This window comes from Mobula birostris, chromosome 21, assembly GCF_030028105.1.
Source record: "Mobula birostris isolate sMobBir1 chromosome 21, sMobBir1.hap1, whole genome shotgun sequence".
In the NCBI taxonomy this organism is placed as follows: domain Eukaryota; kingdom Metazoa; phylum Chordata; class Chondrichthyes; order Myliobatiformes; family Myliobatidae; genus Mobula; species Mobula birostris.
Window position 1 is genome coordinate 63,389,922 of NC_092390.1, and position 14,379 is coordinate 63,404,300.

Consider the following 14,379-nt stretch of genomic DNA (forward strand, 5'->3'; position numbering starts at 1 on the left):
AGCCCAAATATGGATGGACAAAAATCCTGTTTCCCATTGAAATTCTGACCCTGAATGTCAGGGTTATTTTTATGCCTCAGATTAATCATAGGTCAATAGAACAAGAAGTTGTTTCTGGATAGTTAAGGGTTAGTGGCAAGTCTTAAATATTCAGTGCAAATTTGGGGATGAACAACCAGATTTATTTTGTGGCAGACATCTTTGAACTTATGACAAGTGGATGTCCATCATATCTGATGAGAACTGGAAACCTGTGCAGAAGAGTTTTCTACTAAAGAAAAGGAGTTTCACCAGGCCAGTTCCACTCTCTTGTCCTCAGACGTCCAGATCTAGTGGTACAAACATGTGTCACAAACAAGGGTCTTCCTCAATTGCAGTGGATCACCGTGACTTCCTCTGTGCTCTCCACATAGTGTTGCAGAACTGCCTTCCCAGCTGTTGGATCCCACTGCAGATTTTATCCACCCAGTCTGCCAGAGTTGACTTAGCATGCTGGGACAAACATGTCCCTATCTCACTGAGGTATGAGGCCACTGGCTACCCTCACCTGGTTTAGCCTGCCTGTTGAAGTGGTGTACTGGGTGTAGCAGCTATTGGAGCCACAGGTGAGAGCAGAGTGTCCAGTGGGGGTCAAAGGACATTCTGCCCCAGAATGGACACAATAAGCCCATTCACCACAGGTGCTACCCCTAACCCTGTCCACCCCATACACACACAAACTTTTGACTGGTGGACTCTTAAAACAGGAAGTCTGCTATTGTATTGTGACAGACATTACGAATGAGAGACTTGGTCTAACTGGGGTGAGATGGTCAGCAGTGTTCCAGAGGACTTCAATCCCAATAGTAACCTGGAGAGGATGGACACTGGAATTTACAGACCAAAAATATCTCCCTAAGTTAGGAAGGATCCACTTTTGTCGTCTTTCATGTCTCTTTTCCAATAAAATGTTATTCCATTTAAACTGCTGTGCATTGTTCTATAATAATATTTGCTGCTTGTTGGTCTGCTCCATGAATAAAATGCATATTGGTTAAAAAAAATAAACTAGTTGATCATGGAATTTCTAAGTTCTGCGGAAAATCAGAATCAGGTTTATTTTCACTGGCATACAGTATGTCATGAAATTTGTTTTGTTGCTGAAGTTCAGTGCAAAGCAGAAACATTATTGTAAGTAAAATAAATATGTAAATAAAGAGTGCGAAAGAGGAACAGTGAAAGAGTTGTCATAGATTCATGAATCATTCACAATTCCGATGGTAGAGAAGAAGGTGCAGTTCCTCAAATGTTGAGTGTGGGTCTTTAGGCTCCTGTGCCTCCTCCGTGATGGTAGTAATGAGGAAGAGAATGTCTGGTGTGGTGAGAGTCCTTAATGATGAAAATCTTCCAGTCATTGACCTGAAAGATTCACTGCCTCCCTCTCTATTGTTACTTCCTGATCTGCTTGAATTTCTTGCAATTTGTTTCTCATTACTTCACTTTCCAAAGTTCAATTGCTGTGTATTTTGTGACGTAAAGATATGAATATTGCCTTGATACAAAATCTAATTAACATGGGCTCAGTAGGCTTGCTGTATAAATATCACACTCTTGACATTAACTCTACTGTACATTTAAGGTAGTCTTGTCACTTGATAACTGAATCTCAGGTCAGTAGTATATAAATGCAGCCAATATTTCTGTAGATTGGACGTGGTATTCATGTGAGACTAAGATGAGATGTTTTCATGATAACGTATTCTCACATCTTACAAGAGTAATAATTTTTGAATGGTTTTACGTGTGCCTCAAAGGTTAGTCTATCATCTGGCTTGATGCAATAATAGATTACATCTTGGCAAACAGTGATGCAAATATTGATGTGTTCCATTTTTGATTAAACCTGTTGAAAATTGAACAGACTTGTTTACATGTGGTTTAACCTTTTAATACTAAATATTAAAATTTGAAAAAAATAGAAACAGTTTGTATGATTACTCACATAGCTAGATTTTATTTTGTCTCTTCTTTCTTAGAATGACTTAAGATAAAGTATATATTTCTCTCAAGAGTCCTTCTGAATTCAATTCATTTTATTACCTTCTCTTGGCAATGTACAAGAATGAATAACTGGTGTGCATTATTAATCACTTGTTTCTGTTACTAAGGAGCCATATGCTTTGCAAACATGGGCATTGCCATGTTGGAACCAGCCTTGCCTATCTGGATGATGGAGACCATGTGTTCAGCGAAATGGCAACTGGGTAAATATAATCTTGTACCACTTCTTGTTTGAAATCCTTCTTAATCATCAGGGAAGACCATGGAAGAATTCCTCTAGACATCATAAATGAAGACATTGTGATTGCTTCCCAATGACTGACTATGAAGATCTTATGAATCTACTGAAGGAGTTGGTTTCCGGTCTCACTTACCCAGAAGAGAAAGGCTTCTTGATGTACCTTCTGCACCATCACATCAAACATCATGGGCAATCTTTTTCTAATTCTCCATTAGTTCCAAACTCAAATCTACAACACGGTTTGCCTGTTGCACATTTTACTGTTAAATTAGAATATGAGTTGCCTCTAAAGGAGTTGAATACTTGTTATGTCTGAGGTACACTGGCCTTTCAAGTGATTAGATTAGTTTATTGTTCGATACACTCACTGGCCACTTTATTAGGTACAGGAATGCTCTCTGCTTCTGCAGCCCATCCAAGAATCAGGTTTAGTATCATCAACGAATGCTGAGAAATTTGTTAACTTTACAGCAGCAGTACAATGAAGTACATGATAAATAGAGAAAAAAATGAATTACATTAAGTATATATGTGTGTATTAAGTTAAAATCAGTAGTGCAATAAAAACAGAAGTAGAAAGTAGTGAGGTAGTGTTCGTAGGTTGAATGTCCATTTAGAAATCGGATGACAGAGGGGAAGAAGCTGTTCCTGAATTATAGAGTGCATGCCTTCAGGCTTCTGTACCTCCTTCCCAATGGTAATAATGAGAAGAGGGCATGTCCTTGGTGGTGGGAATCCTTAATGAAGGAATTACTGCGGCACCTCTCCTTGAATATGTTTTGGATACTGTGGAGGCTAGTACCATGATGGAGCCTACTAATTTTACAAGTTCTGGAACCAACTTCAATCTTGTGCTGTAGACCCACCCCCCACCCCCCACCCCTATACCAGATGGTCATACAGATGCAGCCAGTCAGAATGATCTCCAAGCTACACACACAAAATGCTGGAGGAACTCAGCAGGTCAGGCAGCATCTATGGAAAAAAGTACAGTCAACGTTTCGAGCTGAGACCCTTCGGCAAGACTGGAGAAAAAAAGATGAGGGGTAGGTTTAAAGGGTAGGGGGAGGGCAGACAGAAACACAAGGTGGTAGTTGAAACCGGGAGAGAGGGGGATGAAGTAAAGAGCTGGGAAGTTGACTGGTGAAAGAGATGAAGGGTGGAGTAGGCAGAACTTGCTAGGAGAAGACAAAAGGGCGGGTGGGAGTCATCACTAGAAGTTTGAGAAATCGATGTTCATGCCGTCAGGTTGGAGGCTACTCAGACAGAATATAAGGTGTGGTTTCTCCAACTTGAATGTGACCTCATCACTACTGTGGAGGAGGCCATGGATGGACATATTGGAATGGGAATGGGAAGTAAAATTAAAATGGGTGGTCTCTGGGAGGTCTCCCTTCTTCTGGCCGACGGAGCGTAGGTGCTCAGCGAAACAGTCTCCCAATCTACGTTGGGTCTCACTGATATACAGGAGGCCACACCGGGAGCACCGGATACAGTAGATGATCCCAACAGACTCACAGGTGAAGTGTCGCCTCACCTGGAAGGACTGTTTGGGGCCCTGAATGCTCTCCACAATGTAGAAGTTTTCAAGTGTTTTAGTTGACGAGCCAAATCTCCTCAAACTTCTAATAAAATATAGGTTCAATGTGTTGTGCATTCAGAAATGCTCTTCTGCACACTACTGTTGTAATGTGTGGTTATTTGAGTTACTGTTGCCTTACTCTCAGCTTGAACCAGTCTGGCCATTCTCCTCTGAATTCTCTTACTTACAAGGCATTTTTGTCCACAGAACTGCCACTCACTGGGTGTTTTTTTTGCACCATTCTCTGTAAAGTCAAGCAACTGTTGTGTGTGAAAATCCCAGGAGACCAGCAGGTTCAGAGATACTCAAACCACCCCATCCGGCACCAACAGTCTTTCCACGGTCAAAGTCACTTAGGTCATATTCCTTCCCCATTCTGATGTTTGGTCTGAACAACAACTGAACCTCTGAACCATGTGTGCCTGCTTTTATGAACTGAATTGCAGCCACACGATTGGCTGATCAGATATTTCCATTTATGAGCTGTGTTCTGGTGTACCTAATAGAGGGGCCATTGAGTGTAGTTGATGGAGGAAGCAGCACCAGTTGCAACAGTAAGTACAATAATGGGCACAAAGTACAATGATTGCAGTGCACAAAATACTGAAGTGACAATAGCTGACTAACTGAGAGCATGAGAGCATAGCAGCATGTGGGTGAGGGCATGTGAAAGAAGCAGTCACACACATAAACTGATGGGGGAGCTCAGCAGGTCAGGCAGCATCCGTGGAAGGAAATCAAAAATCGATGTTTTGGGCTGAGACCCTTCATCAGGACTAGAAAGGAAAGAGCAAGAAGTCAGCTTGTGCTTGTGGCTTTGGAGTCAGGTTGCAGTGGGGAAGAAACTCTTAAGTCTGGACGTCATGTGCTTTCAAGCTCCTGTACCTTCTCCCAGAAAGTAGAAGAGAAAGGGAATGGTCGAGCTGATAATACTACTGGCCCACAAAAAGAAAAATACCAATATATAATGACCAAATTTTAGATGTTTATTAGTTAACCATAACAAATACTTAGTGAATATTAGTATGAATTGTTTTCAGTAAACAATACACTTCCAGAAGGCATTACCAAATAAAAGCAACTGTTTAAAAGTAAAGACTAGTTTCAAAATTCACACAATACTACCGATATTATCTTTGAATGGCTATTATTCCAGTTCAACCCCTAACAGGAAATGAGAACTGTTCATTCATATGGCAGCGTTTTATTGCCCTTCCAGTTATCAATAGCAGTCAGCGATTTCATTACGTTTGAGTGACGTTAATACTGATAAGCTATGTTTTGATTTGCAGGCGTCGCTTTTGTTCCAGCAAGTGTCTCGTATATAATTGGAACTAACATCTTTGGTGTCCTTGCGCACAAAATGGGCAGGTAGGAAATTATCCTGTGAACCGCTTATCAAACACGGCTCTCAAAATCTATGCAATGGAGTCTGATGAGTTTAAGAAAGCAACAGATTGATACATATCGAGAGATTCAAATCTTCAACTAAGCTGGATGTCTACTTGCTGAGGAAATGAACTCATATGGGCTTATTTGATGAAAGTAAATGTATAGGTTTAGCAACCAGACAAAAGCATTTCTCCGCCACTTGCCATATTAAAGATGTGCAAGCTCCTCGAAACGAAGTGATGAGCATTGTCTGTAAATCCTGTACTGACCAGATCCCATTCCTTCCCCAGGTGGCTGTGCTCTCTGCTGGGAATGATAATCGTCGGAATAAGCATTGTTTGTGTAAGTTTAGCAACAATAACAGGAGCACCAAATACCTGAGGCTAAGTAGTCTCATTTAAGATTTATTTTAGATGTCCTGTAATGAAATGTGACGTGTTTATTTCCTGAAATACATTAATGCTTTCAAATTAAGCTAACTGTCTCCAGTCCATTTACAGATATGTTAAGTATTTATTTGTGGAAGTGGTTTATGATTTAAAACTTTGGCAGCTAAGGCATAATTTCTTTGTTTTAACAGTAATAAGTGTTGGCTCTTTAACCCGTATACCCTGACTTATCATAATTTATGGAACAGAGAAAGAGGATATTTTCTCTGACAGCCACCATAGACTTGATGGGCTCAATATACCATTCCCTCGATTATTTCCCTCAATCAATGGGCTAACCCTGTCTACACCATTCCCTCGATTATTTCCCTCAATCAATGGGCTAACCCTGTCTACACCATTCCCTCGATTAGTTCCCTCAATCAATGAGCTAACCCTGTCTACACCATTCCCTCAATTATTCCCTCAAATATTTCCCTCAATCAATGGGCTAACCCTGTCTACACCATTCCCTCAATTATTCCCTCAAATATTTCACTCAATCAATGGGCTAACCCCGTCTACACCATTCCTTCGATTATTTGCTTCAGTCAATGGGCCAACCCTGTCTACACCACTCTATCAATGATTTCTTTATAATGAGTCTCTCTCCTGCTCATCAGCTCCATCCTGTTACCCAGCAACCTTTGGGATATGGGAGGAAAGCCTTCAGTCACAGGAAGAAAGATAGAAACATAGAAAATAGGTGCAGGAGTAGGCTATTTGGCCCTTCGAGCCTGCACTACCATTCAGTATGATCATGGCTGATCATCCAACTCAGAACCCTGTACCTGCCTTCTCTCCATACCCCCGATCCCTTTAGCCACAAGGGCCATATCTAACTCCCTCTTAAATATAGCCAATGAACTGGCCTCAACTGTTTCCTGTGGCAGAGAATTCCACAGATTCACCACTCTCTGTGTGAAGAAGTTTTTCCTCATCTCGGTCCTAAAAGGCTTCCCCTTTATCCTCAAACTGTGACCCCTCGTTCTGGACTTCCCAACATCGGGAACAATCTTCCTGCATCTAGCCTGTCCAATCGCTTTAGAATTTAGCACTCAGTACCCACATAGACAGATTAGAGCTTGGGATCAAACCAGGATCAATGGAGCGATGAAACACAGCGTTACCCACTGAACCACTGTCGCATTCGCTTGGAAAGAAAATATTTTCAATATAATTTGACTAGAATCCATTCTATAACCACGTGTATTAAGTCTGGGCAACAATTATTTTTTAGGAGATTCATAAACATTTTCAATTCCAAAATTGGTATTGCCCTCATTAATGAACAAAAATCTGACATTTGACAGTCTTTATTTGCCCATAATCTCAAAACATTTAACCCATTGCTGAGCAAAGTCATCCACCTGCTAAAATTGGCAAGTTAATCCGAGCATTTTAAGTGTTTAACGTTTTCCCATCAAAAGTTGGAAAAGCAAAATATTAATAGTTGTTGACGTTGTACACAGAATTGATTCTCACTGTTATTAAAATGTTCGTATTGCAGTAAGGACCTAAAACTAGCAAGAAATACAAACCTATCTTCCATTGATAAATCAAAGAATGGATGTTTACAATTCTGAAATTGTTACTGAAACTGAACAGAAGCAGTTTCAGAAGAAATTAGGAACTAAGAGAAAATGTTTTGTTTTCAAGATAAATAATACCTCTGTTTCATTAACAGGTGCCATTTGCCAAAAATATTTATGGACTTATTGTACCAAACTTTGGAGTTGGTTTTGCCATAGGTGAGGAGTAGGTTCTTTGCAAGACAATCTTTTCTTAACTGAGGATTTAACTGAAATGCTTGAAACTCTATCTTATGAGACAGGATATTGTCTATGTTAAGTTCAACCTCAATTATGATTAAGTCGGCATAAATTAAATAACTCTTGTATGTTATCCTGAGGTTCAGATATACTGAAATGTACACGTTGGGTTGTTGTCCAGAATCCACATCAAACAAAGAGATAAAAACTTTACTATTATATCTGACCTGTGATATTTAAGGAACTAGAAAATATGGTTTATCTATGAAACAGAATTCACAAATTAGGTTATAGCTTTTTTCCCATTCACAAAAATAGTTATCATATAATATCATATTAACATTTTAGAATATAGTACTGTGTTAAGGACATGGAACATTAAGAAAGACAAGCACTTTTTATGCAGGAAAACAAGAAACATTGATTCTCCATCTCATTCAGGAGTTCTCATGGACTGCTAAAGTTCAGCAAGGGGTCCGTGAGCCTTCAGGCTGAGAACGCCATTTAAAACGTTGCCTTACCTTGTCCCTGTTTCAGCAGATTTAGTGTCCAGTCTTGTTCTTCCCTAGGTCAGTGAAATAGTCAAATAACAAAATTTGGAGAATTGTGCTCAGATCATTATGAATTGTGTTAAAACACATAGATTTTACTGTCTGGACAATTAAAAATAGCTTCAATCATTTACTAATATTCTAGAAGATTAATTGTTATTTTAACTTATTCATTTTATGCACTTGAATATTAGCCACATTGAAGACCATGAAACTATAAGAATTAGGGGCAGAATGAGGCCATTTGGTCAGCTGACTCTGCTCTGCCATTTCACCATGGCTGATTCACTTTCCCTCTCAGCCTCATTTGCATACTATCTCTCTATATCCCTTCATGCCCTGACAAATCAAGATCCTATCAACCTCTGCCTTTCAAGAATCATTAGATTCTGGAATGGTACTGGAAGAGTCACTCTTGAAGAGGGGAGAGGAGCAGAAGATAGGAAATTATATGCCAGTTAGTCTGATCACAGTAATTTGCAAGGTGTTGGAGTCTATTATTAAGGACGAGGTCTCAGCGTATTTGGAGGCACATGATAAAACAAGCTGTAGTCAGAATGGTTTCCCCAAGGGAAAATCTTGCTTGACAAATCTGTTGGAATTCTTTGAAGAAATAACAAGCAGGATAGACAAAGGAGAATTGTTTGATATTGTGCACCTGGATTTTCAGAAGGCCTTTGACAAGGTGCCACACATGACGCGGCTTAACAAACTATGAGCCCATGGTATTTCAGGAAAGATACTAGCATGGATAAAGCAGTGGCTGATCAGCAGGAGGCAAAGAGTGGGAATAAAGGGAGCCTTTCCTGGTTGGCTGCTGGTAACTAGTGGTGTTCCACAGGGGTCTGTGTTAGGGCTGGTTCTTTTTATGTTATATGTCATGATTTGGATGATGGAATTGATATCTTTGTTGCAAAGTTTGATGATATGAAGATCAGTGGAGGGGCAATTAGTTTTGAGGATGTAGAGAGGCTACAGAAGAATTTAGACAGATTAGGAGAAGGGGCAAAGAAATGACAGATGGAATACAATGTCTATGCACTTTGGTAGAAGAAATGAAAGGGTTGACTATTTACAAAAAAACTGAGGTGCAAAGGGACTTTGGAGTCCTTGTGCAGGAGTCCCTAAAGATTAATTTTCAGGTTGAGTCTGTGATGAGGAAGACAGAGTGGCTAATGTTCTTAACATTCATTTTAAGAGGACAAGGATGTAATGTTGGAAGTTTATAAAGCACTGGTGAGGCCTCACTTGGAGTATTGTGAGCAGTTTTGGGCCCTTTATCTTAGAAAGGATATACTGAACTGGAGAGGGTTCGAAGGTTCACATTGCATCTTTGCTTTTACATTCCAATCCTCTTAAAATGAATCCAAACATCACATTTGCCTTTCTCACCACCAACTCAATCTGCAAATTAACCTTGAGGGAATCCTGCACACGGACTCCCAAGTCCCTTTGCATCTCAGTTTTTTGTATTTTCTCTCCATTTACAAAATAGTCAACCCTTTTGTTTCTTCTATCAAAGTGGATGACCGTACACTTCCCGACACTGTATTTCATCTGTCACTTCTTTGCCCATTCTCCTAATCTGTCTAAATCCTTCTGTAGCCTCTCTAATTCCTTAAACCTACCTTCCCCTCCACCCTAGTTAGTAGGATTCAGCTCAATCCCAGGGCATTCTATGCATATGTGAAGAACAAAAGGATAACTGAGGGTGGCACCATTTGATAAAGGGGGGAACATTTGCTTGGATGCAGAGATTGTGAGTGGGGTACTTATTGATTACTTTGCCACAGTATTTACCAAGGAAAAGGATATGGAGGACCAGGAGATCGGTGCTGAGTGTATAAATATGTTAGGGTATTTAAAGGTCAAGGAGGAGGAAGTGTTGGGCCTCCTAATGAATATTAAGGTAGATATGTCCCCAGGGCTTGATAGGATTTACCTCAGGTTGTTGAAGGAGGCAAAAGATGTGACTGCTGGGCTCTTTGTGTCCTCTCTAGCCACAGGCAAGGTCCTGAGGACCGGTGAGTGGCTAATGTTGTATCCCTATTTAAGAATGGAACAAGGGAAAATCCTGGGAACTATAGACCGATGAGTCTCACGTCATTTGTACCCTGTACCCTGTACCAAGTACCCTGTAACCACTTCTTTAACAATCGACTCCAACATCTTCCCAACCACTAGGGTGAGACTAACTAGCCTATAACTTCCTTTCTTCTGCCTTTGTCCCTTCTTGAAGAGTGGAGTGACACTTACAATTTTCAAAGATGAGTGATTTTGGTAAACCAAAGTAACTTCTAACCTAAATTAGCAAATGCGTGGAATATCCAGATGATCAGATAACGATTCAAGAAGGAAAAACGGTTCCATCATAGAATCACTGAGCACAGAAATGGGCCCTTTTGTCCCACCTAGAATCGTTGAGTCATAGAACACTACAGCACAGAAAAGGAAAATTTGACCCATCTAGTCCGTGCCAAACTATTTATCACCTACTCACCTCGACCTGCACCATGACCATAGCCTTCCCTATCCCTATCATCCATGTACTTATCAAAACATCCTTTAAATGTTAAAATTGAACCTGCCTCCACTGCTTGTGCTGGCAACTCATCCACATTCTCCCTCTGTGAAGAAGTTCGTCCTCCTGTCCCCTTTAAATATTTTGCCTTTCACCCTTAATCCATGAAGTCTAGATGTAGTCTCACTCAACCTCAGTGTAAAAAGCCCGTTTGTTCTATCCTATCTATACCCCTCTTTGTACCCCTGACCCATGCAAACCACGATGCTATGTGTATTAATCAGATTTGCCCACAGGCCAATACCCCTCTATGCCTTTCTCATCTAAATACAGCTCCAAATGCTTTTTAACGTTTTTGTACATCTATGTTAATGGTGCAATATTTCAAATTCCTCTGCCCTTTTAAATAAGTCAAGTCAAGTCAAGTTTATTGTCATTTCAACCATAACTGCTGGTACAGTACACAGTAAAAACAAAACAACGTTCCTCCAGGACCCTGGTGCTACATGAAACAACACAAAACTACACTAGACTATGTAAGATAACACAAAAACTACACTAGACTACAGACCTACACAGGACTACATAAAGTGCACAAAACAGTGCAGGACAGTACAATAATTAATAAACAAGAGAATAGGCACAGTAGAGGACAAATTACAATATAATAATAAATGATGTAGATGTCAGTCTAGGCCCTGAGTATTGAGGAGTCTGATTGCTTGGGGGAAAGGTCTTGCGATCCAAGATGGTTCAATTCCCGAACCAGGCAGTGATGCAGCAGCTCAGGATGCTCTCAGTACAACCTCTGTAGAATGTGGTGAGGATGGGGCGTGGGACATGGACTTTTCTCAGCCTTCGCAGAAAGCAGAGACGCTGCTGGGCTTTCTTGGCTATGGAGCTGGTGTTGAGGAACCAGGAGAGATTCTCCGCCAGGTGAACACCAAGAAATTTGTCTATCAATTAATAGGCTGATGAGTGGAGATACATTTTGGCAAGGTGTAGCACCTACTTAACCCCTGAGCAGGGTCATGTGAAGCCATGGGAGCAGGTGGTGGATGGTTGTACAAGCAGCTGGTGCATATCACGCCCTGTTTATGCAACCACTGATGCCAGGCAGACCATCTCTGAAGAGTATTGATAATGGCTGGGGTCACCCGTCTTGTAAGGACACTGCCCAGAAGAAGGCAATGGCAAACCATTTCTGCAGAAAAATTTGCCAAGAGCAATCATGGTCATAGGTCATACAACATGGTACATAACGAGGAACAATATTGAATTATACATTGGGTATTAAAGGGTAGCTTGCTCTTCCTGAATTGTCATCCCTAAATCAATGTTTTAATTCTTTTTAGGAATGGTGGATTCCTCAATGATGCCAATTATGGGTTACTTAGTGGACCTGCGTCATGTCTCTGTATACGGAAGTGTTTATGCAATTGCAGATATTGCATTTTGCATGGGATTTGCATTAGGTACGTTTACAGCACACTGCAACATATCAGAAGATTGTATGTGTTAAAATGTGTGGAAAAGGAACCTGGCCAAACAGCATCAATGGAAATAATTTGGTTTTGATGCAGGGTTTCAAACCAAAATGGCGACATTCGTTTCCTCCCACAGATATTGCCAAGAGTGTGTTGCAACACACACACACACAAAATGCTGGAAAAATCAGCTGATCAGGAAGCACCTTTGGAAATCAATAAAGAGTCAATGTGTTGAGCCAAGACACTTCTTCAGGACTGGAAAGATAGGGGGAAGGTACCCGATTAAAAAGCTGTAGAGAGGGGAAGGAGGACAAGCTAGAAGGTGATAGGTGAAGCCAGGTGGGTGGGAAAGGTCAAGGGCTGGAGAGGAAGGAACCTGACAGGAGAGGAGAGTGGACCACGGGAGAAAGGGAAGGAGGAGGACACCAGGGGGAAGTGATAGGCAGGTGAGGAGAAGAGGTAAGAAGTGGGGAATAGAAGAACAGGGAAGAGGGAGGGGTAAAGAAAAAAAATTACTGGAAGGAGAAATCAATATTCATGCCATCAGGTCGGAGGCTAGGCAGATGGAATACAAGGTGTTGCTCCTCCGCCCTGAGAGTGGCCACAACTTGACACAAAAGGAGGCTATGGACCAACATGTTGGAATGAGAATGGGGAATGGGAATGCCCAGAAGATAATTTGTTGCTCCAGATTCCAGCATCTTCAGATCCTTGGATTGGAGACTCCACTGGGAAGAAAGCTTGCAAATGTTTCACATCGCCAGTGAATATGCATTGGCCCCAAATTTATGTTTTTGTAGTTGCATCAAATAACGTACCCAGAACAATTTAGCATCTTTAGGGTATTGATTTCATCTCATTAGGATTTCATTGTATCTGTGATGAATTTTTGTATCGTCAAAGGAGGAAACTAGTTAGCTGATCAACCTTTAAAATGAAAGCAATCTTGCAGAAGGCTGAGCACAAAGTATAAAACATGAATTTTAGTCATTAGTCATATTAAAGAAAGCGTTGGGATAAACTACTAACAATGTTTAAAAACTATTCTTAAGTTCATTCTCCTATGAAGTTCACTTTGCAGGGCGTTTATTTATTTATTGAGATACAGTGTGGAATAGACCTTTCCTGCCCTTCGAACCACACCTCGCAGTAATCCCCCGATTTAACCCCAGCCTAATCACGGGACAACTTACAATGACCAATTAACCTACCTACTGGTCCATTTTTGAACTCTGGGAGGAAACCAGAGCACCCGGAGGAATCCCATGCATTTAATGGGGAGGATGTTTTGACTCCTTACAGATGATGTCAGAAATGAGCTCCAAGCTCTGTTGCCCCAAGCTGGAATAGTATCACGATAAGCATCGTTTGAGGGGATGCTAGCAAAACCTGAAGCTCAGTGAATTGTTAATGATTTGGTTAATCTTGGCCAAATAAATGCTTAATAGTGTTGACCTGAACCATCGACAATTCCTTCTCCCCTCCCCACAGATGCCGCTTGACCCCTTGAGCTCTTCCGGCAGCCTTCTTGTCCGGACTCAGAATCTGCGGTCTCATGTCGTCCATATTTATTGTGGTGGGTAAAAAGTTCACATATCATGGAATTGATGGCAATGATAGGACTCATTAGGTTTCTCTGTATCAGTGCTGAAACTGCTGTCAATTTTAGATAAGGTCGACCAGGAATGTTGTTTCCACTAGTGGTGAGACTAGAACTAGGGGACAAAGCTCAGGATTCGGGGGTGTAGATTTAGTTCAGATGAGTAGGAACTGCTTCTCCCAGAGGATCTGGTAACCTGTGTAATTCTTTGCCCAATGAAGCAGTGGAAGCTACCTCAGTAAATATATTTAAGACAAGGTTGGATAGATTTTTGCATAGTAGGGGGAATTAAGGGTTATGAGGAAAAGGCAGGTAGGTGGAGATGAGTCCATGGCCAGATCAGCCATGATCTTATTGAATGGCGGAGCAGGCTCGACGGGCCAGATGGCCGACTCCTGCTCCTATTTCTTATATTTACATCAAAATGATCAAAGGAACTATCTCTACAAATTCTGGCCAACATTAATTGAATACCAAAGGTTTCTGATGAAAGCAATTAACCTCCAATATTTTCAGATATTAAATGTTCTAGTTGATAATAGATTCAACACTAAATGTTCAGTCAGTTCAAAGAGTAGCTGGCAAAACAAAAAGTTATAATATCAGTCAAATAGAAATCTAGGTCTATTATTGGCTCTGAGTTAAGTACCTGAGTATTGCATTGTATCCTCCTCATGGATGCTCAAGAAAAGGGTCACAGCTTTAGAAACAATACGAAAATGTCCAGTGAGGCTGGTTGGATTAATCGATTACCTGTTCCAG

The 14,379-nt window shown here is 40.9% G+C and overlaps 1 protein-coding gene across 1 annotated transcript in view; it reads left to right on the top strand.

Annotated features, from left to right (window-relative positions):
• The window catches only part of slc18a2 (solute carrier family 18 member 2), an 81,975-nt gene that overhangs the window by 56,913 nt on the left and 10,683 nt on the right, over window positions 1-14,379 (top strand). The window contains exons 10-14 of the mRNA XM_072239616.1: window positions 2,148-2,243; window positions 5,156-5,234; window positions 5,546-5,597; window positions 7,371-7,434; window positions 11,883-12,002. Coding sequence (XP_072095717.1) covers window positions 2,148-2,243; window positions 5,156-5,234; window positions 5,546-5,597; window positions 7,371-7,434; window positions 11,883-12,002 — 411 coding nt within the window. The remainder of the gene's footprint in view (window positions 1-2,147; window positions 2,244-5,155; window positions 5,235-5,545; window positions 5,598-7,370; window positions 7,435-11,882; window positions 12,003-14,379) is intronic.